The following is a 24831-nucleotide window of genomic DNA, read 5'->3' as shown; positions in this document are numbered from 1 at the left end:
GGGGGGAGGCTGCCCATTTATCTACCCTGAGGTTAAGGGCCTATGTATATGACCCTGACCTCTCCTTAACATATCCCAGGCCTTGCAGATGTTTCCTCCAGCTAGCTAGCCCTGGGTTCCCTCTTTACATGTATACACACACTGGGCCCCAGGCCCAACACACTGGGCTCCAAGCCCATACACACTCTCAGGGATCCAACCCTACATCTCGGGGCTCCAACCACTTCTGGGCCCCAAGCCCGCACACCTTGGGCCTCCAAGCCTGCCTCTGGGATCAGGGCTCCAAGCCCTGTCCCTAAGCCCTCCCTGGGCATTCTCCTTATCCCTGGCCCTGGGAGCTTCCTCAGTAGCTCCCCAAGGCTCAGAGCCCCACCCCCATGGAGCTTCACTCTGGCTCCCTATATGTAGCCTCAGGACTCTGCTGTGAGCCTGGGCACTGCCACAGGTCCCTTTGCCTGACCTGGGCCCTACCACAGTGCTTGCAGTGAGTCTGGGCTCCCCCTACCTTGATCTCATCCACTAGGGATGTGGGGATGGGGTTAGAAGGTGCCCCATATTCACCTTTCACCGGGGTGGTATCTGGCCTGGCATTTCTGGAGGACTGTCCTGCCTCAGACAGTTCCACAAGGCCGCCCGTCCCCAGCAGGGTGCAGTTTCCAGTCATGCCCAGGACTATGGGAACTCCTCCTTCCCCATAGCCCCAACCCTTACCTCCAAGATACTGCTCTGAGTGGCAGCCCAGCCGAGTGGTGTTCTCCCCAGCTGCTGGGAGCAAACTGCTGCCTCTTTGCAGTTAAGGGCTCAGATCTTATGGAGCACAGCTGGGCCCTGCATCTAATTAGGCAACTCTGCCTAACTGGCATTGAAGGCAGCTGCAGACTGCCTAGCTGCCACTCAGGCCCCCGCTAGTAACAAAGCACGCTGTGCTCTGTTACAGGTACATGTAAGTGTTACATTTAGATAAACCTAACAGAACTAAATGACTGAGCATTAAAGCATTCACAGGGCTTAATTCACCCTAAAAATAGCATGCCTCTTCTAAAATTAGTTCACCTCAGAAATGAACTAACTTTAAACCAGCGTGGATTAACCCAATCTAAAATAGGGTTAGATTAGTCACTTGGGTAAACCTCTGGGCTTTGCTTGCTGTTTTTACTCTTGTCTCCCATTGTACCTCTATGGACCTCCCCCAGAACTGCAGGTCCCCCCCACCCCAACCCTGATCGCATCAGACTCTTCCCTCATTTTACTCACAGCAGAGCCTGACTTAGCAGCTTGCTTTGAGTGGGTAATTTCAATGGCTGTTTGCACCCATGTTGTAATCAGCATTCTCGATATTCCATATTATACACGGGTAAGAAAGGTATTCAGAACCTCACATGACCAAGTCTTGAAAATGTTATTTTTAGAAACATCAACTCATACAACTAGAAGAGACAATTTGGGCCATTGAGACAAATGTTATTGCAGACAGCTATGTAATGAACACTCATCTAAAAATGTTTGCAAGAAGTAAATATTTTGTATTTTCCATAAGAAGATAGTTGCCAGATGTTCAAATCTTTTATTCATGATCACACAGAAACCTTTGTAACATTTCTGTCCTACAGAATGTCATGTTGTCTCACTAACCTGCTTTAAGACACATAGAAACTCACTCCTAACTTTATTTTCAATCACTCTTCATGATTTTCCCTTATTTCATCTGAGATGGAGAAATGTCCTGCATTTTATCATACTTACCAGAAACACACAATGGGAAATCTATGTGTCCATCAATACATTGTCTGACAGATGGGCCTGTAAAGTTATAGCCATCAGCACAAGAAAATTCCATAGTTTGGCCACTTCGAATGACTGTTGCATGCCTTCGTCCACTGCTCAGAAACAGATTTTTATCCGCAAGGTGTTGTTTTGTGATAGTGCATGGGGCTAAAAGAAAAGAGGAAAAGAAGAAATATATATATATAGAAATAAGAAAGAAATATATACACACATACATTACAAATCATTACACATCAAGGATCCTAAGCTTGATGCGTGCAGTCAAACTATTAATTTTTTTACCGTGAAAATAAATTGCGTTATGCAATAGCACTGGTGATCCAGTTATGGCGATTATGCCACAGCTCAAAACAGATGTAAACTAAACTAAATCTTATCATAACTCACTGCATTAGATTTAAGCCCAAATTTGGCTTCCATTCAGTGATTAGGATAAGAGTTTTATTGTTCCTGTTATTAGTTATGTTTATTTTAGTAATGCATTATGACAGATAAAGCAGGGAGTCTCACTGCCAAAGGCATCATAATTGAGATCAGAATTGTAGATTGTCTCTGTCCGGAAGAAAGTATGAACAGAAGAAACAGCAAAAGGTAGGAAAAGAACATAACCCACAAGAGGACTGAACAATGCAACAGCAGCAGATATCATGATATTTCCACAGTGGTCACAACATACGTTTTGTTTTCTTACAGCTGCATCTCAATTTCTAATCTTCAGCAAATAAGAGATGCTGATGGTTGATATGCAAAATGATATTGCTATTAATTGGATAGGTGGAATGGGAGTGACCAAAGAAACTCAGTGAAGCATCCTGCCAACATATTACACTGGATGTTCACACCTTAGAAATACCATGCATGAGATAGCACTAGACTGTATTATATTTCTTCCTCAACTATTTATGAGAGAGAAAGATCTGGACAATTTGAACTTCTTAAGTGTTATGCCAAGTTGTAGGGCCATATTCTGTCAGATACATGTGTATTCTGTCAGGTACGCACACATTCTGTCCTACACTCACGTATGAATGCATGCAGACTGAAGGCATGAGAAAAACTATTCGATTGGTCACTTCTGACAGCATATCGGGGTAGGCAATATTTGGGCTGGAAGGTCACTTAAGTTTTAGTGAGTGGTTGAGGTCTGCACACACATGCGCACACACACACATACAGAAACATGCACAAACACACACATGCTTAGTCACACATGTATACATGAAACATGCAAACACAAACATGCACATGCAGGTACATACATGCATGCACAGGCATGTGCTGGGGACTCAGGGTGGGGGAGGGGGTGCATGAGTGCACAGATATACATGCACACATGCACACACAGATACACATATGTGCAGACATACACACACATGAGCTCCCCTCAGCTCTCCCTGCACCCCCTCCCCTGCCCCCAAGTCCCCAGCATATGGCCGAATCATGCAGAAGCCACGCCAGCCACTCTAGCTGCACCCATGTGGCGCAAAGAGGCATGCAGGAACACAGTGTGGCACTAGCCAGGCCCAGCTGCATGCCAGGGACTTGGAGTAGGGGAGGCGGTGCAGGAAGAAGGGGGCTGGAAGGCACAGGTTATCCAGGCCCAGCCAGGCCAGTGCTGCAATGTGCTTCCCGATTCTCCCTGAACCCCCTCCCTCACCCTCAGTCCCCAGCACGTGGCTGGGCCAGGCTGGTGCTGTGCTGTGTTCCCACGTGCCACTTTAGTCCATGTGGGCACAGCTGGAGCAACTCGCATGGCTCCTGCCCAACCCTGCCACATATAGGGGACTCGGGGTTGGGCAGGAGCCATGCCATGGTTTGGCAGGAACTATGCCATTTGCTCCAGCTGTGCCCATGTGGCATGGCCTGAAGTGGCACACGAGGACACAGTGCAACACTGTGTTAGTACTGCCCATGCCCCTATCAGGCCTCGGACCAGCCTGGCAGGGCCCAAATAACCCACAGCTCCTGGCCATCTTACCACCACACCCCTTCTCCAGTGGGGAGAACCATACCTGAACTTCGACTCTTACTGAGGACCACATTTTCTGGTCTGTGAATGGCTTTAGGGTTGGAGCCATGCTCTAACAGCCTCACTGAACAGAAGCCTGGCCAGGATCCCAGGACTTGCAGCACACATTAAGGGCTGGGGGGCAGGCAGACTAAGCTGGGCCAGGAAAGGGGGGTAGCTGCCTGGCCACTGGAAGTGGAACTGCTGCTCCTGCTGCAGCCAGCTACAGCATGGGTAAGGGAGAAAGGTGAGAGGTACTAAAAGCCAGGGCAGTCATAAGCTGGATATAAATCTCATTCAGAGAAGTAGCCACAGGCTGGATAGAATCATTTGGTGGCCTGGATCCAGCCTGTGGGCCATATTTTGCCCACCCCTGCTGTACATGCATGCAAGAAAACTTGATACATGAAACTTACAGTTGTGACTAAGAGAATTATCCTTCAGGGGTCAACTTAGTGCATTTCTGGGTGCTGCATTTCAAGGAGTATGTGTCTATGTGTGCTTCTATGACCAAAATCAGAGTTAGTCATGTAGTTTGTTGTTGCAATTTCTAATGCTCTTCAGGCTTCCACATTTAAAATTACTATTTCTAACCTGTCCTAAGACCTTCAGTGAGGAAATGTAAGCATAGACTTCTGGAGGTGGGAGACTGATCAGACCAAGATAGTTGGGTTGTGTTCAGGGATTGGAGGAAAGCTATTCCAGGCACAGAGAAAGAAGGTATACAATCCGTTTCCTGCCAACATCTTCCTATAGGAGGAATACATTGACTATATTGCAAGAATTGGAGACAACATGCTATAAAACCCAGTAATAGCAATTTAAACTGTCACCGATTTTTCTCGTTTGCTAAATACCTGTGTAAGGTATGCACGTGCAGCTTACACAAGGAACGTGAATGATGAGAAAGCAATCATTTCATTTATATGCCATGCAGGAAAAATAAGTGATTCCTGTTTCCTATGGGACCAGTGGCCTCTAAATAACTACTGATATCTACATACACTAAATAAATCAATTAAAATCTCAAAGTTAACACCTCTTCCAAATGTATTTCAAAAGGCTTTTTAAAAGTACCCAAACATTTTGGAGGTGCTGTCCAGCTTCTCCCATCACACGTTATCCATTCAGATCCAGCCAATGTGTATCCAACATTGCAGCTGTACTGTACTCTGTCACTTTTCACATATTTTGACTTCTCACTGCTAAGAATTTCACCAAAATCAATCTCAGGTGGTGCCCTGCATACTGGCACTGCATAAAAAAGATGCACAGAGTTGGTTACTAGATGAGTAGACTGGGAGTTTCAGCCCATTTTATCAGCTTTCAGTGCACTATATTGATAACAGCAGTTGTCTAAGATATTGGAGGAAACAACAATTGGAGAGAAGAAAAAAAGTTAAGAAGTTGCATGTAGGAGTCAGTCCATATGCACACGATTTGAAATAGTCACACCTGCAGTATCAACTGATGACAGAACCAATTTAGTTTAGCAAGAATAGAATGGACTCCATGAATTAAACTTTTTAGACACAGAAAGAAGTGCAGCTCCCCACTGTAACTCATGGTGCTTTGCAGGAAATGCCATGAGTTACAGTGATCCCTCAGACCAACAGACATTTGCTGTTGGGGCTTCTGGGGTTGGGGGAATCAAGCTTCAGTTTAGAGCGGCCGCAAGTCTGCAACCACCCTCCCTAGCCCTGTCCCTCCCCCATCCCAGCACTGGCACTGTCTTCAGAGTGGGTGGGGGGAAAGGGAGGGGAGGGAGTTCATTCTGGGGGTTGCCCAGACAGAGATGGAGGGTGGGGGAGGTGGATTGGAGTGGGTGGACCGGAAACACCAGCAACACCCTAAAACTTGTCATAAGAGTATGAGCGATGGAGGCACTGCCAGTACTACTATATATAGAGACATGGAATTGATTACTTTGTGTTTAGAGGATCCAAGGAAGAATGCCATAGTACATACTATAGAAGAAGGTGAACCCTCTCCCCACCATCTCTACCCACTTCTTCCCTCTTCTGTGATCTGTGCCAATCTGACTTAGGGGCAGAAAAACAAGACCCTCTCACCAGCAATTCTAAACTTAATAAGTACTCTGGAGGAGCACCACTACACCCCAATCAAAAATTCAAGACCTTAGCTCTGTTGAATGCTTGGTATTTTGGAGGAACAGTGGGGCAGAGGAGGGAGCAAAAACCCTAGCATTCCTAAGGGGGAAAAGTCTTTCCCAGACCATATATTCAAGCAACAAAACCCTGAAGCATGAGATTCCCAATTACCCATCCTTCTGCAGGAGTATTACATCTATAGCCTAACATGGGGATTGCAAATACTCCATTCCACATGCTATACTTCTTATTTTTGAACCAAGAATTGTAGAAGATGCTCCCCTTTCCCAAAATTGTTCTCACTATTGCTGCCTTTCCTTGATGCTTGCTTGTAGCTGATCCTTACTAAGCCACCGTTTTAATTTCAGCTAGTTTATACATTTATAATAATTGCAGGACATTAGCGAATATTTAAAACTTTTCCATTTAAATTGAAGTTTTCATCTTATGTAATATAAGCAATGTGCTCCTAACAACTCAGCAGAGCTAGATTCTGTATAAATTTAAACTATTTCTTTTTAAAGAATCCCTTCAACTGTGTATGTTTGCAGATGGAAACTTTTCATCATCTTTTCCATACTTTTGAAAACAAAAAATACAATGAAAATCCTGCAACTTAATGCCCACAAGCATTAAGCATGAGGGAAAGCTAAACCCAAATGTTAATGAAGAATGCTGAAGTCAGGAAAATATTAACTGAGGAGATTACAAAAGACATATCCAAAAGCAAAAAAGTTATATATAAATTTCTGTCCCATTATACCATGAATTTAAATGGAAATTCATTTTCAATTTTCTTTACAGACTTTGATGGTCTTAAAATGGCAAATAAAAATCACAGTGAAGTCATCTCTTTTCTCCAATAGGTATATTCATCCTATCTGTTGCTGCTTTGCTTTGAGGACCTGTCCTGCAACAAAAAACCTTGCCCAGTCCCTGTTCATTAAAGGCATTCCACTAAATTTATTCACAGGAATGATAGTTACTTCTGTGTTTAATAGTTTGGCCTTTAGCTTCTAAAGAAAACTTTTGCAACTGAGGAAAGAGAGGTCATTACTGAGAGATCTCCAGGTATTTTTTTTTATTTAAACAAAAAATTACAATTGCAAGTATCAGAAGAAATTATTGCATTCTGCGACATCTAGTTAGTATAAAATAATACTCTCCATTTATATAGCTTCTTAGTCACAATGTTATAATTGAAGCTTGAGTAGATTTTTCATTCTAACTGTGTATTGCCATAGTTTCAAGTGAGGTGGAATTTCCATAGGAAGATTTTCAGGGTCTGATGTTTCTTACATTCTACCTCAGTCCAGGAATGCATCTCATTTAGGAAGTATGAAGAAAGTCAATTTTACTAGTTTTCCTTATTCACATGCAAAAAAAAATCTATGAATTTAAGATGTGTGATTCCAAAAGAAGGACTAACATCTGCTAAATTGGAAAACAGATTAAAAAATGGGATAATAAACAAATCCTAATGACATTTGTTACCTGCTCACCAGGGATTTTTGTCTGTAGTATTAAGTGCACCTGAACCATATTTATCTAGAAGAGTCTAGGACATGTATCTTCTGTATACTACACTAGAGAGTACAACAATTTGAGAAGCAGAAAACAAGGAAAACAGGACTGCTCCAAATTAACAGAAATGTTCAAATAGAACTGTGACGAAACCCAAATACATTTGAATGATTTGGGCACTTTCCTTTAAGTCCCTTCCAGTCCTTTTTTTCCTGTAATCCTATCTACTAACATATCACCTACCCATTGTGAAGTTTACTTATGATAATCTGGCAAAAGGTTCATCACATCTAGACACAGAAATTAAAATGCCTACTCATTGTAAGAACCTGTCGCTTCATTGATCAGTATTGCTAAGGGACCTCTGCTCATTAAATCTATATATAAGAACTAAATACTGTACCAGAATGAACAAATGAATAAATATTTTAGAAAGTTAAACATGATAAACATTCTGAATATTACTCTAATTAATTGATTGTGGAAAAAAATAAGTCTGAGGAAGTGTCATGAATGCAACAGGGCTGTGTATAGAAATACTTGGAAGGCTCACCTGGTTTGCACTCTAAACCCAGCAGTATCTCAAGACATACATTCAAGACTATCACCAATAGTCCCTACACATTTCTGTATCTTCAATAACTCAGTAAAACCAAGTTCCCCAAATTTCCCCTTTCAAGGTTTCATTCATTCAATTTTCTTATTTCAACCAATCCTTTCATTTGACATATCTTTAGGAGTCATTGTTTTGCCCTTGCAAAATGGAAATGTAGATGTCACCTCTTTAATATTGTGGTATTGTGTAATCTCATGTTGCATGTTACAGATTGGCCTCCCACTTTCAACTGTGGACATATACACCCTGGAATCTGTTCTTCCCCAATGTGCTGAAAATAGCTGTTACTGCAACTACAATGGACTTTGGCCTTTTACTTGGCAGTGCTGGGAAATGGCTAACCTAAAGCACTGCTGAATATTACGATTCTTCTGCTGTCTTACCTTCTCCATTAGCTGAATAAGCCCAGGTGAGATAAATGATGATACATCTCAGCAAAGTCATCTTCAGGTTCCAGGAGGTAAATCCAGCGCCTGTAACAGCTGACACTGAGTTCTCCTCTTCTCTAGGTTCTCTTCTCAACAACTGCTTTTTCAGACTGATCTTCCTTTCCCACCTGTAGCTGCAGTTTTTGCTACTGTCTTTCAACATCAAGGTACACAGATAACTTGTGTAAACTCCACAAGGAATTCAGTCCAAGTTATTTTTTTCAGTGTTCTCTTTCAGTAAATGGAAAGTTTCCCTTCAATAGGACTGGGGGATTCTTGAACTGAAACAATCCAGTAAATAGATTATTTCAAAAGCAGAACTATTGATAGTCTATAGGAGTGAATTTTGGGTCACCCAGATAAAAAGAGTTTGTTTAGTTTATGCTTGGTCCTCACCGAGCTTCCTCAGCATTATGCATTTCTTTTGCAGAATGAACCATTAATTCTCTAAACATAGAGATTCCCAGTGACACAGTGACACCCAAGAGCTTCATAGAGGCTTCTAGTGGGTCAGAAAGTATTTGGAGTTTGCTGGCATGGGATAGGAAGGCCATAACCATAAGCAGATCTAGAATTTTGTAAAGGGGAGGGGATGCAGAAGCAGGGACAGGCTGCATGTCCTGTTCCCAGACTCCTATCCTCCTCCCCCATCAGGTTAGGCAGACAGGGCTGGGAAAACTAGGATCCCCACTAATCACTCTAAAGACACTAGAAAATATGAAATTCTTGCTATTGTTCTATTTCCACGTTTGTTTGGACTCTGGATTAAGAATCTCAGTTATAATCTCTCTTATGTGAATCAGTCATGAGAAGGGATCCTGGTTTTCTGTGTTTAAAAATCCCAAATTCTCTGATTAAAAATTCCAAAATCCACTTTTTTCCATGATTAAAAATAAATGCCACTATACACACACACACACACACACACACATTAAGAGTAGCAATCATGCACACACACAGAGACACCCATATTTTAATGTAGCAGATTCAGTAGCAATAATTAGATTCATCGAATGCTGATCCCAACTTAAGACAGACAAAGTTGTTTGGGTAAATCTGATATTTTTTATTGCACCAACTAAAATATTTGGAAAAATTCTTCTTTGCAAACTTTTGGGTATAAACACCCTCCTCCCTTTTGCACCTGAAAGCTTGCAAAGAAGAATTTTTCCAACTATTTTAGTTGGCCTAATAAAAGACATCAGTTTTACTCAAAAAACCTTGTCTACCTATGTCCTTAGACCAACACAGCTACAACCAATATCCCTGATTCCGACTTGAAATGCTTTTATTTACTCAGTTACCATTTCTTCCTCATGTTTATTACTTGCTAATTCCAGCCTCACCACTGAGTTTCATCATCTATCTCCTCCTTTTTTCTAGCTATCATTTTACTGAATTTTTTATCCCTGGAAATCCCTTCTCACAACTCCTTAGTGAATGGTGGTCCAGGTAAAAGGAATGCATGTAGCACTTTGATTGGGTGTGGTGAGGCTGAAGTTTCTGCTTTGGTCCTCTAGGGTTTGATTCCACACTGGCTAGTCCCAGGAAACCTCTTTGTACTGCACAGAAAGGCCTTATGCTACAGTAAAAAATTCCACTGTGGCACATGAATTAAGTCGTAAACTTCAGTTATTAATCTGGATGGAGCCTTAGTCGATCTTTTAACTCTCTTGGGCCAAGATAGTAATCATCAGCACAGGGAAGGACTATCATCCTGATAAGAAACAGTTTCAGGAGGGCTAAGTAACTAGGCTTAAGTCATACAAGAAACTTGTAGCACAGGGCCATCCTCCTATGAACTTATTGTGAACAATGCAGTCTGGATTCCTGCTACAGGTAGGCTTACAGTAATGTGAAATCTTTAGGCCTTCACACAATTTTGGGTACAATAGATATACTGTATACTGATCATGGTCTTAGAGTAGATTTGCATTTGTTTTTGTTTGTTTGATTCAGCTAAAAAGCATTGACAGAAGTGCTCTTGTACACATAACAAAATGTCCCCCTTTTTTTTTTCAGAAACATTACTGTTTGCACACACTGGTGTTCCTGATGTTTTAAAAGTTTTTTTCTGGCTTTTCAAAGTAAAACTCATCTAGAAGTAGTTTACTTTGGGTTGCCACAAATTAAAACGTTGCATCCATGGATACATTAGGTATAAACAGAAATTCACTCAAAGACATGTAATGAGCTCCTTTGTCCACCAGACGGCGCAACAACTTTTGTGTAGTTCTTCCCTTTGTCCACCAGATGTCCCTTCAATTAGCAAACTGGAGATAAAGAGGATGCCTGAAACTTGCTGGTATTTTTGTGTAATATTTATTTTTAGACACCAGGTGAGCAGCTCAGCCCGACATGAATCAATTTTCTATTCACCTACCTGCACAGACATCTATGCCTCATCCCTGCCTCCCCACCCCAAATGTGTAATCATATCTACATGTCCAGAGCTTTTTGCTCATATTAACTTTAGAGCAATGCAGCAGGATTCTCACACAATACAATTGCATGTTCAGGACTTATCTACTTGTTTAGTTCCTACTGGCTAACCCAGGAAGGGTGAGAAATGGAGCAGTTGTAGTGAAATTAATGAATTCTGTACATAACTGCTTCAAAACCAGCCAAACTAATGATTACAAATGTGTTTCAATTAGAAATCAGAAGACATTTAAATCACCAAGCTGTTCTGCAGCTTTTGACCAGAATTACTGGTTCCACCAGTTTTTCCCACTTCTGGTGAATTTGTAAAACAATATTCCTTTAGATGGCTTGAGCCACAGGACATGAGGTTCCAGCCTGGAGTTTTTGACAGATGCAGAACTGATCCAACAGACTTAACAAAGCAGCAGTCACCTTCTTATTGAATTGAATGGAATGAGAACTTCCCTGAGCCTTCACCCCAAACTCTGACCTTGAAATTCAAAGAGGATTTCTTAATCTTGGACTTTTTTGCATGCATCTTGGTGCATCTTCTGCTGGGGCAAAGCCAGGACATATCCCATGGCATGTCTGGCCCTGCTGAAACCAGGACAGACCAGAGGCAACCAGCCCTTAAATAAAGCTTCTGCATTCTTTCACACTTTTCCTCTCTTCCCTGCCCCTTCTAGCTATACTTGTTGTCTTCCAAACTGCCACGTATTTACTTTTTCACAGATTCTTTTCTATCATCTCAGAACAGCAGCAGTCTTGAAGAAGGTTGTTTGTGTCTGAAAGCTTGCAAATAACTTTTTTCCAACTATTTATTTGTTCTAATAAAAAATATCACATCTGCCAAAGAACCTTGCCTACCTATGTCTTTGCCACAAGCTTCCTGGTGCTCCTGAATTGCTGAGCACTTTTGCACTGAGTCTGTTATGATAAAAGTTATAATCTAGAGTTGTTCCCTGTTTGTGCACATGTACAACCTGCATGGGCAGCAGGGCTAGGGGGGGCAGGGGGCTGTGGGTCGGGAGTGAGGGGCACCAGCAGGGCTGGGGGGACAGGGACTGTGGGTTGGGAATGAGGGGCACTGGCAGGGCTTGGGGGGGCAGGGGGCTACAGGTCAGGACTGGGGGGCACCAGCAGAACTGGGGGGTTGGGTACAGTGGGTTAGGAGTGTGGTTTAAAAAAAGCAAAGGCATTAAACTTTGATCAAAAAAAGGGTTGTAAAGATAAAACAAAAGGCGTTGTGTAAAAGTGTGGTCTAGGAAAAAGAGGAAGAATGTCTGGCCTTGTGGTAATCAGCGGTTACTGAGACAGCAAGAAAAGAGTGTTTTGTAATAAAGAAATGAAAATAATGTTTTTGTAACTGTTACTGCAGCTAGGTTTCTAAAAATTTCACTATATGTTCACGTGAATTGTAGGTGGCTGTTAAAAAGGTATATAAGCCTTTTGCTTTAACGTTTAGGGAGGGAGCCTCCTCCAAGTGCATGGTGAATCCATGTCACTTTGGGGCCCCTCCTACAGCTGTAGCTCTATCCAAATAAAGCTTCTGCTGACCTGACCCAAAAGTTTGCTGCGTGTGTTTTCCATGACAATTCCTGGTGCCATTGGACTCGGATCCACAACACGGATTGAGGAAGGAGGACCGCAGACTGCTTCCCCCGAACCCCGTGGCACCAAACTTAAGAGGTAAGAGACCTAATTTAAAATCTCTAATGGGGTTTCGAAGGAAGGCTGCCTGTAGGCTCCTGACTTGACCGTGGTGACTGGATCTGAACCTTATTGAATACAGGTTAGTTTAGAACCTTACTGCTGGCTAGAATTTTCTGTCTGGTAAAGGATCCAATTTTGTGTCTGGTAATGTACGTTCTATTCGGGGAGAAACTGTTTAAAGCGCCTTCATCCAACAGCACATTGGGCTTGTAGTTAATTAACTAAGGTGGTGTGGGGGAGGAGGTCTGGCTGACTGAATGTGTGTGTGTGTGTTTTTAGAAAAATGAGCCACTGACCAGGTCTAGGACTAAGGCTGGGTCTAGCCGCCCCAATTCTGTCTGATAAGGTAGCGTCGAAAGCAAAGGGACCAGCTGAAACCTCGTGACCCAGTGGACAAGGCGTCTGAGTGATTTTGTCTTTTCCAAACCCCTTGTCCCAGTAGCTTCTGCCAAGAGCAAAAGTGAAAGGATCCCTCTTGTGTTTCCCTCCCTGCTTCCATTGTCTGAGCCGGTGTCGGGTCAGAAGACTTTTGTCTGGGCAGTAAAAAAACCGCAGGGCAAGGCACTGAGTGGCCCGGATGTCCTAAATAAGCCTTTCCTGTGTTTTTCTTGTGTGATTGAAATGGGGACAGGTCAGTCAAAACCAGTTCCAGTCCCCCCTAAGGGGACTCCAGCGTACTTTATGTACACACACTATTCTCCTGAGACTTGCAAGTATCTGAGTGAGTGGAACTGGTATACTAGGGATGATCCCGTGTAGCATTTTCCACAGGAAGGAACATCTGATCAAGATAAAGTAGTGCACTAACAGGGGGCTTAGAGCCCCGGGGATCTAAGATATCACAAAGTCAGTGGAATGTGTTTGTTTGTTTTTTTAATTGGTATGAGGAGATGTCTAAAAGATGCTCTGAATCTCAAAATTGAAGGTTGAAAGATTCTCTAGAAAAATTAAAACAACAATTAAAGGCTGTTAGGGAGAAATTGGCTGCTCCCTCAAATTATATGCCGGCCACCGCTCCGTTGTATCCAGCTTTGCCTGGGGCACCCCCACCACTGGAGCCAGCAGAAGACATTCTTAATTTCTGCGCCAATCCCACTCTCATGAGAACCCCACCACAACAGCCAGCTCAACCTCAAGCTGCAACAAAAAATTCCTAAACTAAGGGAAGACCCGAAAAAAATTCAGGAAAAGTTACAAACTGTAAAAACTTGTTATAACCCCACTTGGGCTGACATAAATCAACTTTTACAAGCCCTGATACCTAAATTACCTAAAGAAACCAAGATGCACCTTTATACTTCTTGTTCATGGCCAAATGAAGACCCAAGAACTGGTCAGGACTTGATTGACAAAAGAAAAGCTTTGGTTCAGGCAATTACAATCTGCCCAAAGAGAGCAAACTGAACCAAGATAAATACTTGTAAGCTACTGAATTTCTTTTTCTACCTCATTCTCCTGAAACCCTAAATGCAGTTGGCATAGGTGGACAACCTATCCCACATCCCGTCTCTGAACCTGTATCTGTCTCTGTTGGCCCTTTGTCTAAGAATCATGCCTTTCTTCTTAGTCCCTGTACTCCTGTCAACCTTCTTGGGAAGAATTTGCTATGTAAACTGGGATGCGTGATTTATTGTAACCCAGAGGGTGTTTACCTTGAAGTACCAGAACACAGGGAAACCGAGCTTGTGGCTTTGCTAACTCAGGAGTACTCTGATCCCGACACTTCCTTCTTGCAAGAGGAACTGTTGGCACGGGTACCTCCACAGCTGTGGTCCACCCATGTGAATGAAGTGGGGCACATGCTAAATGCTGAACCAGTGCATATTACTTTAAACCCTGCCAAGCCACTTCCTCGTGTCCCGCAGTACTCTACCTCAAAGTGATGAGCACCCCTGAACTTTCACTATGCATTTTCTACTTCAGGAACAGCTTTGTATGTTTTGAAAAAGTATTTTATCTAACCAAGGGCATAGAGTAGGTTGTTTAGGCTGGCGGAGATCACTTGTTGCTTAGTTGTTTAATTGCTGGCCTCGCTAGAAGGAAAGCTGTATCAACAAAGTTCCGGAGCTGGAAGGGGGGTTACTTGGGGGGGAGCTGGAAGGGGGGTTACTTGCTGGGCTTGCTATCCATTTCATCACATCAGCAAGTTTAACCTGTTACGTAGCTATATAAGGCAGACGCCCACTGGGGTGTGAGTGCTTGCTTTTCGAACGATTGCCAAGCACCACTTTCTGCGCAGAAATAAAGATTAAGTTGTATCCTCCACCCCTGTGTGTTTATTGGCACAAGCGCACCGGGCACGAACTCACTGTCCTTTGGGGACAACAAAAGGAGGCTAAGGAAGAAATTAAGCGTGTCATTTCTTCACTCCTTAAGCAAGAGATTATTGTCCCAATACGCTCCCCTTGCAACACACCTATCCTACCAGTTAAAAAACCTGGTAAAGATACGTATTGTTTTGTACAAGACCTCCGAGCTGTAAATGCTGCTGTTTTACCCACTTTCCCCGTGGTCCCTAACCCTGCTACTATTCTTTCCTACATCCCTTCTGACGCTGCTTATTTTACAGTAGTAGACCTTTGTTCTGCTTTTTTCTCTATCCCCGTTCATGAGGATAGCCAGTATCTGTTTGCATTTACTTATCAAGGACTCCAATATACCTGGACAAGACTCCCTCAGGGATATACAGAATCTCCCACTCTGTTTTCCCAGATCCTAAAGAAAGATTTAGATTTTATCAAGTTCAAAAGGGGGGTCCACCCTTGTTCAGTATGTTAATGATCTGTTGTTAGCCTCACCCACTTTGAAAGCCTGCAAGCAAAATACTTTAATACTCCTTACAGCCTTAGCTCAGAAGAGCTACAAGGCCTCAAAATCTAAATTACAGCTTTGTAAGCCTAAAATACACTATTCGGGGCATGATATTTCAAGATTTTATCAAGTTCAAAAGGGGGGTCCACCCTTGTTCAGTATGTTAATGATCTGTTGTTAGCCTCACCCACTTTGAAAGCCTGCAAGCAAAATACTTTAATACTCCTTACAGCCTTAGCTCAGAAGAGCTACAAGGCCTCAAAATCTAAATTACAGCTTTGTAAGCCTAAAATACACTATTCGGGGCATGATATTTCAACTGGAGAACGCCACCTTTCCTCTGGTAGAATTGAAGCTATCCTTAGTATTCCCAAACCTATAACTAGAAAACAAATAAGGGGATTCTTAGGTGCAACAGGTTATTGTAGACAGTGGATCCCGGGTTATGCTGCTTTTACAAAACCCTTGCAAGCATTTACCCGTAATACTACTCCAGAACCCCTACCTTGAACTCCTGAAGCTGAGCAAGCATTTGTGGCCCTTAAACAAGCCCTTACTGTTGCTCCCGCTCTTGGACTCCCTAATTACAGGAAACCTTTTACTTTGTTTTGTCATGAACGGGAGAGAGTCACTTTAGGAATACTTACTCAGCTGCATGGTGAGAAGCATCACCCAATTGCATATTATAGATCTGCCCTTGATCCCGTGGCATCAGATTTTCCCCCTTGCCTTTGTTCAGTGGCCGCTGCTGCTTTATTGGTTAAAAAGGCTGATACTCTAGTTCTAGAACCCTCTTTAACCGTTGCAGTTCCCCATGTTGTAATGGCTCTTCTTCTGAAGGGCAAGACTCAGCATATTTCCAATTCCTGTCTTACCAAATATGAGAAACTTTTACTGTCAGCTGTGAATGTAACCTTAAATCGCTGTTCAATTCTGAATCCAGCATCACTTCTGGCAATTGCCTCTGATGGTGAACCTCATGATTGCCTATCTGTCACAACTCAATTGTTAACCCCTCAAACTGACCTCAAGGACATTCCTATCCCGAACTCTAACTTTGTTCTGTTTGTAGATGGCTCCTGCCTTAGAAATGATGCAAGCAAGTTGGTTGCAAGATATGCAGTATGCACTCAGTATGCTGTTTTAGAAGCCTATTCCTTACCTCAAGCTCGCTCTGCTCAAGTTGCTAAACTCATTGCTTTAACATGTGCCTGCATCCTTGCGAAAAAAATCAAATCACAACCATTTATACTGACTCTAAGTATGCTTTTAGTGTTGTTCATAATTTTGGACAAATTTGAAAACAAAGAGGATTCCTTACTTCATCAGGAGCCCAAATCAGTCATAGTTGTTATGTTAAAAAGCTCTTAAAAACTGTTCAATTGCCCTCTGCTATTGCCATTGTTAAATGTAAAGCTCATGAAAAACCTTTTGATAATGTCACATGAGGAAATGATCCGGCAGATTGTTCTGCCAGAAATGCAGCCCTTTCTGGCCCTCAGGCTCCTAACTCTGTTTTTGTTTGTTTTTCAGCAAACCAGTCTCCTCTGACTAGCCTCTCAAACATAACCTTTCTTCAAGATCAGGCCACAAAAAGGGAAAATGATGGCTGGCTGCCTGTAGGGTGTTCACTGCACCCTGACTCTCTCTGGCGCTCCCTGGACAGCCGCCTGATAGCACCTAAAGAGCTTTTGCCATACCTTGCTCATCTGACTCATTCAGAAGCCCATACCAGCAAGAAGGCATAATTACTGCAGTACAAAAAAATTAGTTTGCCCCAAATTTTCCTTCCATGGCACAACAGTACTGCAGCTCCTGTCCCATCTGTTTAGCTCACAGCATTGGGCAATGGGTAAAAACAACACCCGCAGCCCATCCCCCTCCATGGAGGCCATTTGTAAACTTGCAAATTGATTTCATGCAGCTACCAAAGTGCTGCTCTTATGAGTACATTCTTGTTATTATTGATATGTCCTCTAGATGGGTAGAAGCCTACCCATGCGTACATGCTGATTCCATCACTGTAGCAAAAAATTGCTCAACAGAGGCACCCATTTCACAGGACAGATAGTAAAAAACATCTGCCAAGCACTCAACATATAGCAACACCTACACTGCAGTTATCATCCACAGTCAAGTGGTGCTGTAGAATGTAAAAACTCAGATTTGAAAACTTGCATTTCAAAGATCTGCGCTGAAACAGGTCTCAAATGGCCTGATGCACTGCCCATTGCTCTTATGCACGTTAGAAACACCGTCAACAGAAAACATGGTTTAACCCCTTATAAAATACTCATAGCACAACCCATGAGAATGCCGACTACACCACCTGTAGCCCCACACCAAGCAGACCTACAATTAACAAATAAAACTGTGCTAAATTATTGCAAAGCATTAATGAAGTATGCTAAGTCTGTTCATTCCCAGGTCCAAGAAGCTTTACCTCAACCACCGAATGTTCCTTGTCACAACCTTGAGCCAGGAGATTGAATCTATGTAAAGGTTCATCAACAGGAAAACCGCACTTCAACGCAGATGAAAAGGACCCTTTCAAGTGCTTCTGACCACTAACACTGCTGTTCGTTGCCAAGGTCACCAGACGTAGACTCACACCTCGCACTACAAGAAGGTATTACCACCATTGGACCCCGAAGCAGCTGTATTCCAACCAAGATTGAAACCTTTCCCTGAGGCCAAAGACAAAGACCCTCAGGACCTCACTCAAGCAAGTGAGGAGTATCAAGGCGCAGGTAATAGTGATCTCATTGATGAACCTAACACCCTGATCCAACTGACTCTATCAGTTGGAGAGCCAAGGTATCATCTGCATCCTCGGAAGACATAAATGTTTCCATTTAGAAGATCCCCACCTCGACCCAGACCCAGAGCCGAAGATATCAGCCCTCTAGGCAACCTAAGCTCAGAAAACGAGAAGAAACTTTAGTTGCCCTCTTGGGTGTGGTTAGTAGTAGGATTTGTCCTACTAGTGTAAGTATTATTGGTTGTTAAAATATTTTGTCCTTTCTGTTTTTGAGACTGAATCATTGCTGTTAACATCAAGGTGAACAAAAAGACAACGAAAACCTGAAAAATTGCCTGCAGAGGCAAGTCAAACAATACCTGCCAACATGTTTTGTATAATAAGACTGTTCATATTATTCTTTAGCCTTGCCATTGCCAATTTATTATAATGTTTATTTGCACTTCCTACAAAGGGTAGCTGTAGCCTTAAATGCTTCTGACTGCTGAATTTGTGGACTCACCCCCAGAACCCATGATAAAGAATTTTTACAAAAGTTAATGAAAATAGAAGTGTGAGACTGTTAAGTCTCAAAGGGGGGAGTGTGATATAAAAAAAGCAAAGGCCTTAAACTTTGATCAAAAAAAATGGTTGTAAAGATAAAACAAAAGGCGTTGTGTAAAAGTGTGAACTAGGAAAAGAGGAAGAATGTCTGGCCTTGTGCTAATCAGCGGTTACTGAGATAGCAAGAAAAGAGTGTTTTGTAATAAAGAAATGAAAATAATGTTTTTGTAACTGTTACTGCAGCTAGATTTCTAAAAATTTCACTATATGTTCACGTGAATTGTAGGTGGCTGTTAAAAAGGTATATAAGCCTTTTGCTTTAACATTTAGGGAGGGAGCCCCCTCCAAGTGCATGGTGAATTCATGTCACTTTGGGGCCCCTCCTACAGCTGTAGCTCTATCCAAATAAAGCTTCTGCTGACCTGACCCAAATGTTTGCTGCGTGTGTTTTCCATGACAGGAGTGAGGCAGCAGCAGGGCTGGGGGGCTGTGGCTTAGGAGTGAGAGGCAGAGGCAGGGCTTGAGCATATCAAGCCCTCCCCCTGACCCCCAAAATCATATACCCATTCCTCTTCTCCTTCCCCCTCCTCCCGACCAGTGTCCTCTTTTTTGATGCTGGAAATATGGTAACCCTATTTCAGACTCTTGCACATGCTAATATGTGAGCAAGTTTCTCTTCTCAGTATCTCTTCAGACTTGTTCTGGGGACAGCTCAGACATGCCCAGAGCAACTTTTCACTCTGCATCCTTAGAAGGAATCCCTTTCTTAAGATCCCTCACTTCTAGAATATGTATAATAAAATTACATCCCATCATTGGCATGCACATGGATTCCCTGACTCATGTCTGCCTCTAACTTCAAAGATGTAATAGGCCAAGGACCTTTTCTATGATTTTTCTTTCCCTTTGATATTTTTACATTGCAGGTTGCATGGTAGTGTAAAAATAGTCAAACTAGTTGTACAAGCTAACCTGGGTACTGGAACCACTCGAGCTACAGCAGTATGCAGCTCAGGGAGGGCTCATTTATGTCAATGAAAGAGAAGATACATTTCAGGACCTGAACTACTTCATTTATAGAGAGAGGTAGTTAGTCATATACGTCTGAAGCTTAGGTAGAAGGCAGTGCAGTGTGGTACTTTATAGACTAACTCATTCAGAGAGGCATGAACTTGTGTATGCTACCGCCTACTTCATCATATACTACAAATATGAATTGCATCTGATGAAGTGGGCTGTAGCCTATGGAAGCCCATGCTTCTCTGACTTAGTCTGTAAGGTGACCCACTGCCCTGCTTGCTTCATTTATAGTTAACCTGTGCATCTCTATACTTTACTGCAGTTAGCACTGTAGACATACATTGCTACCTGCATCACTGTTTAATTTGATATATGTTTTTTAACTAAGAAGAATGAAGCCTGTGTCCACTCCCTGTTAGAGCCATGGAACTGATTCTGTAACAGATATTTATAAGAGGCCTGCTCTGTGAAGATGCTGAGACCCCTCAAGTTGCACTGATTTCCACTGAACTTGCAACTGCTCCACAACTTATGGGATCAGGCCCAACAGACCATGAGCTGCATCCAGTTCCACTAAACATGCTCCAATATTACTTTTAGCAACACCACTCTTCAAGAAATGAGTGAATGTCTTATGCATTTTGGTAGCTGTACTGCTTATTTGACTAGCAATTATGTTAATACTGGGGCAAGTCATTACGAGCAATGTAAAAAACAAAGTTAATGTGACCATCAATTATTTATTATAACATTGACATAAGCAGCACAGTTGTGTATGTAAGTAGCAATATTTTTAAGTTACAAGAATTAGGTTTACAAATTACAGTAGAAATAATGGTAATATGAATAGATTCTATGAATCTATTAGAAATGAACCATTCAGATGTATAGGTAGAAAAGGTACCATTTGAATTAAAGGCAGGCCTGGTAGCATGCCACTAGGGCTGTGAGGAACAGCACCATTCCTCTTCAACTTCCATTTCGACATTTCAATGGAACAGTGTTTTGCTTTGAGTTTCGTTTCATTTCGAAAGCACTGTTCTGTTTTGTTTTGTCGAAACTGTTTCGCTGTTTTGGCATTTCGCCCGTAGGCTATAATGGGGAAACACGGAACTGCCTATAACTGTCATTTCTAGCCTGATTTGGATGAAAACTGCAGAGATGGTAGCCCATTCTGAGGACATGAAGATTGCCAAGTTTAAAGGAGATAGGTGTACAGATTTTGGGGAAACTGCACCTCAAGTTGCAAAACTGTCACTTGCTGGCAGCAGCAGTCTCTTGTCCTCCAGCAGGCAGATCTGGGGGCCCGTACCCCTGAGAGGGCTACAGGGCTGCGCTGGAATCCTCCTGGGGCTGCAGGCCCCAAACTGCCTGCCAGATGACAGGAAGCTGCTCCTGACGTCTGGGGCCAGCGGCAGCACCAATCATCTTGGCACCAGTCTCAGGCAGCAGGAGCAGTCTCCTGTGATCTGGCAAGCAGGTTGGGGCCTACAGCAGTCTCCTATGATCCAGAGCAGTCCCAGGCAGCAGGAGAAGTCTCCTGTGATCTGGCAGGCCAATTGGGGGCCCCCTGCACCACCGGGAGGAACCAGCAGAACCCTGTAGCCCTCCCGGGGGTGCGGGGGACCCCTGATCTGCCTTCTGCATCACAGGAGACTACTCCTGCCACTGGGAAGGTGCTGGGCACAGCCCACATCCAGTGCCAGAAAGATTGGTGCTGCCACCCATCCCAGGTGGCAGGAGCAGCCTCCTGTGATCTGGCAAGCAGATCGGGGTGCCCCTGCACCCCAGGGAGGGCTGCAAGGCTCTGCCAACTCCTCTCAGGGGTGCGTGGGGCCCCCAATTGGCCTGCCAGATCACAGGAGACTGCTCCTGCCACCTGGGACCAGCACTGAGCAGAGCCTGCACCCAGCGCCAGGAAAATTGGTGTTGCCACCCATCCCAGGTGGTAGGAGCAACCTCCTGTGATTCAGCAGGCAGATTGAGGACTCCCCCCCAGGAGGAGTCAGCAGAGCCCACAGCTCCCCGTTTTGCCTGCCAGATCACAGGAGGCTGCTGTTACCACTTGGGACAGGTGGCAGCACCAATCTTCTTGGCACTGGGTGTGGGCTGTGGCCAGCGCTGGTTCCCGAATTGGTGCCAGAATCTGCCAGTGACAGAATCCTCCCGGTGCAGGGGTGGCTCCTGGATCTGCCTGGGATGACAGGAGGCTGCTGCTGCTGGGTGGGACCGGTGCTGAAGCCAAGCCCAGCTTTGAAAGTCAAAACATTTTGAAACTTTCAAAACATTTAAAAAATGCCCTTGTTTTGTTTTGAAGCTGTTTCAAAGGCTTTTGTTTCATTTCAATTTCGCTGTTTCGAGCTGGAAATGCATTGAAACAGCTTCAAAACAATACATTTGGTAAAATTTCACACAGCCATACATGCCTCCTGTTGCTAAAGATTGCAGACATTTCCTATTATAAGACCTTCCTCTCAGTTGCTCATAAGTGCTAAACTTTAACAGATCAGAGTAATATCTAATGTGTTGCATATCTTCCTCTGGCTGAAAGCTTTTGGAAGAATTCAGCTAAAATAGCTTGGCTGCTTCTGGGAAGAAAGGTAGGGGCAAACAAGCTGTGTTTCAATGTTAAAAAAAACAACCCACCATCCCTTTCCAGTCACCTTTTATTTGGAAGCTTTAGCACCCCAATGCTACAGAGGAGGGACCTGACACTTGATATAAATGTACTCATTGTCAAGCTCTTGAACACCTGTCTAAATATAGGCAAGTTATAAGTGTTTGAAAGCTGAGTTTCCATATGCACACTAGTGTAGGTTGCAGCTATGTTGGTCTAAGGACATAGACAGACAAGGTTCTTTGGGTAAATCTGATATCTTTTGGCACTTTACAGCTAAAATCTCCAAAGGTGCTGTGCATACTGGGCATACTCAAGTCTCTTGTTGTACCCAGTGCTGAGTGCACATGCACCATCCAACAGAGAGTGACTGAGCAGTCACCATCACCATAAACCAATTTAGCCTGGCTTGCCAGGGACCACCTGTTTGCTAGGGCTGAGAACCAGCGTAGCATTACCATACGTCCGGGTTTTCCCAGACATGTCCTTTTTTGGGGCCCCTGTGCTGTGTCTGGGCAGGTTTTTTAAATGCAAGCCAAATGTCTGGGATTTCCTCCCCTAGTCTATTTTCAATATGACTGCTGCTAGGTAAAACTACAGTTCCCAGAATACCTAGTGCGGCACCTACATGATTGGAAGCTGAGTTAGTTATTTTGCTTTGCTCTACTGGTGGGAGCAAGGGAAGGGCAATCAGAGGCAGCAGGGAGTGGAGCACAGAGAGTCAGGAGCAAGGGGCACCTGCAGGGCTGAGGGGGCAGGGGGCAGAGGCTGCAGGCAAGAATAAGCAGCACTGGCAGGGCCAGGGGTGTAGGAGGCTGCAGCTCAGGAGTGAGGGGCACTGGTAGGGCTGGGAGGGTGTGGTAGGGGCTGTGGGTCAGGAGTGAGGGGCATTGGGGGCGGAGGGGCAGATGACTGTGGGTTGGGTGTGCAAAGCAAAGGCAGCACCAGGGAGCTGCAGGTCAGAAATGAGGGGCACCAGCAAGATGGGGGAGGCAGAGCAATGCTTTCTGGGAGTGAAGGGTACTGGCAGGGCTAGGTTCAGTGGGTCAGGAGTGAGGGGCAGCAGCAGGGCTGTGGGGTGGGAGGGCTGTGGCTTGTCAGTGAGGGGCAACAGAATGAGCAGTGGCAGGGCACTGGCATGTCACTGCCCCCCGACCATCATATTTCCCCTGCTGCCCTCCACCCTCCCCCTCCCAGGTGTTCTCTATTTTGGACCTGGAAATATGGTAACCCTAAGGTCCAGGAGACTCATTTCACATGTGAGACAGAGCACCCTGAGAGGGGTTCAAGCAGTGATCCAAACTGTTCTTTGTGGGTATAGGAGGGGTTGAGTAGCTAGGCCTGTTGAATAGACTCTATTAGCATTATATAACTGCCCTGCTATTTACAATTCAATTCTTACACAGCTTAGGAGGCTTAGAAACTGGAAGAACCTGTTATTTGGGTTAAAAAAAGGCTGGCTTTCTGGAGCGAGGGGCTGTTGCCTGCACACAATGAATAAGATACCGCTCATTATGAAACTGGGGAGTCCTGTGAGCAGGAGGAGGGGAGGGAGAGGTGATTTGCTCTGAAGGGTAAATGTAAGGAGTCCAGGGCAGGCTCCCTGCCGGCTGAAGAGTATTTGCTGGAATGAGGGGAAATTCAGGCATGAAATTCCTTTCACAGTTTATCACTCAGAGTATCAAGACAACCTGACCATTTTTTTTTATTCTGGTGTTTAAAATAATCCTCCTTCTGGGCTGCTTTGCTGATGAGTCCCTGGTCAAACACCTGAGCTGATTGCTCTGAAGATAAAGCACAGGGCACGACCATGTGTAGGGTTACCATATTTCCTGTTCCAAAAAAGAGGACACCTGTCTGTGGAGGAGGAGAGAGGGGCTGTGTGTGTGTGTGGGGGGGGGGGGGGGGAGGGGCTGTATTTCTAATTGTTACAGTAAATAACAAGTGTTATTCCCTCAGAAATTAAGTGAGAAACAAAAATAAATGTAAAGTGGTTTTAAAATGTACCTTTTTACATGCTGTCAGTTCTCTCCTGTGCTTCTTTGGTCGTGCCCATACGTACTTCTCTAGAGCTTATCTTTCTCAGCAATTGTTGATTGCTCATCAAGTAGCCATGGAAGTCATCTTGTACAAGCAGTATCCCTTTCAGTGACTCAGCAGTCAAGTTGTTCCTTTCCTTTGTCCACTGGCTTTGCATTAGTGAAAAAACTTGTTCTATATTTGCATTGTGGGAGGGAACAGAAAAGAGGAACTGGGTAGACCTTAACAATTCTGAGCGACATTCAGTGTTTTTGGCCTTCTCAAAATATTTGACCCATTTTTGGTGTGCTAGCAGATTGTTGAACTCTTCATCACTATTGCAACCTTCCACAAATTTCTTGAGATTGCTGAACTGATCAAAGCTCTTACCATCATCAGTTTGCACCCCCTTCTTTGTCAGGTATTTGATGTAAGGTTCCACATTCAATTT

General features: G+C 43.8%; 1 protein-coding gene across 1 annotated transcript in view; it reads right to left on the bottom strand.

The window, feature by feature from the left end:
- Window positions 1-24437, bottom strand: part of LOC102375047 (coagulation factor XIII B chain-like) — a 54767-nt gene extending 30330 nt beyond the window's left edge. Inside the window, exons 1-4 of the mRNA XM_014518501.2 lie at window positions 24369-24437; window positions 8428-8753; window positions 4871-5047; window positions 1744-1932 (exon numbers count right to left, since the gene is read on the bottom strand). Coding sequence (XP_014373987.1) covers window positions 1744-1932; window positions 4871-5047; window positions 8428-8635 — 574 coding nt within the window. The 5' untranslated portion in view covers window positions 8636-8753; window positions 24369-24437. The remainder of the gene's footprint in view (window positions 1-1743; window positions 1933-4870; window positions 5048-8427; window positions 8754-24368) is intronic.
- Window positions 24438-24831: the final 394 nt, after the last annotated feature.

The sequence above is a fragment of the Alligator sinensis genome, unplaced genomic scaffold, assembly GCF_000455745.1.
Source record: "Alligator sinensis unplaced genomic scaffold, ASM45574v1 scaffold56_1, whole genome shotgun sequence".
Lineage (NCBI taxonomy): Eukaryota > Metazoa > Chordata > Crocodylia > Alligatoridae > Alligator > Alligator sinensis.
Note: the sequence above shows the minus strand (reverse complement) of the source record. Positions and strands in the feature narration are given on the sequence as shown.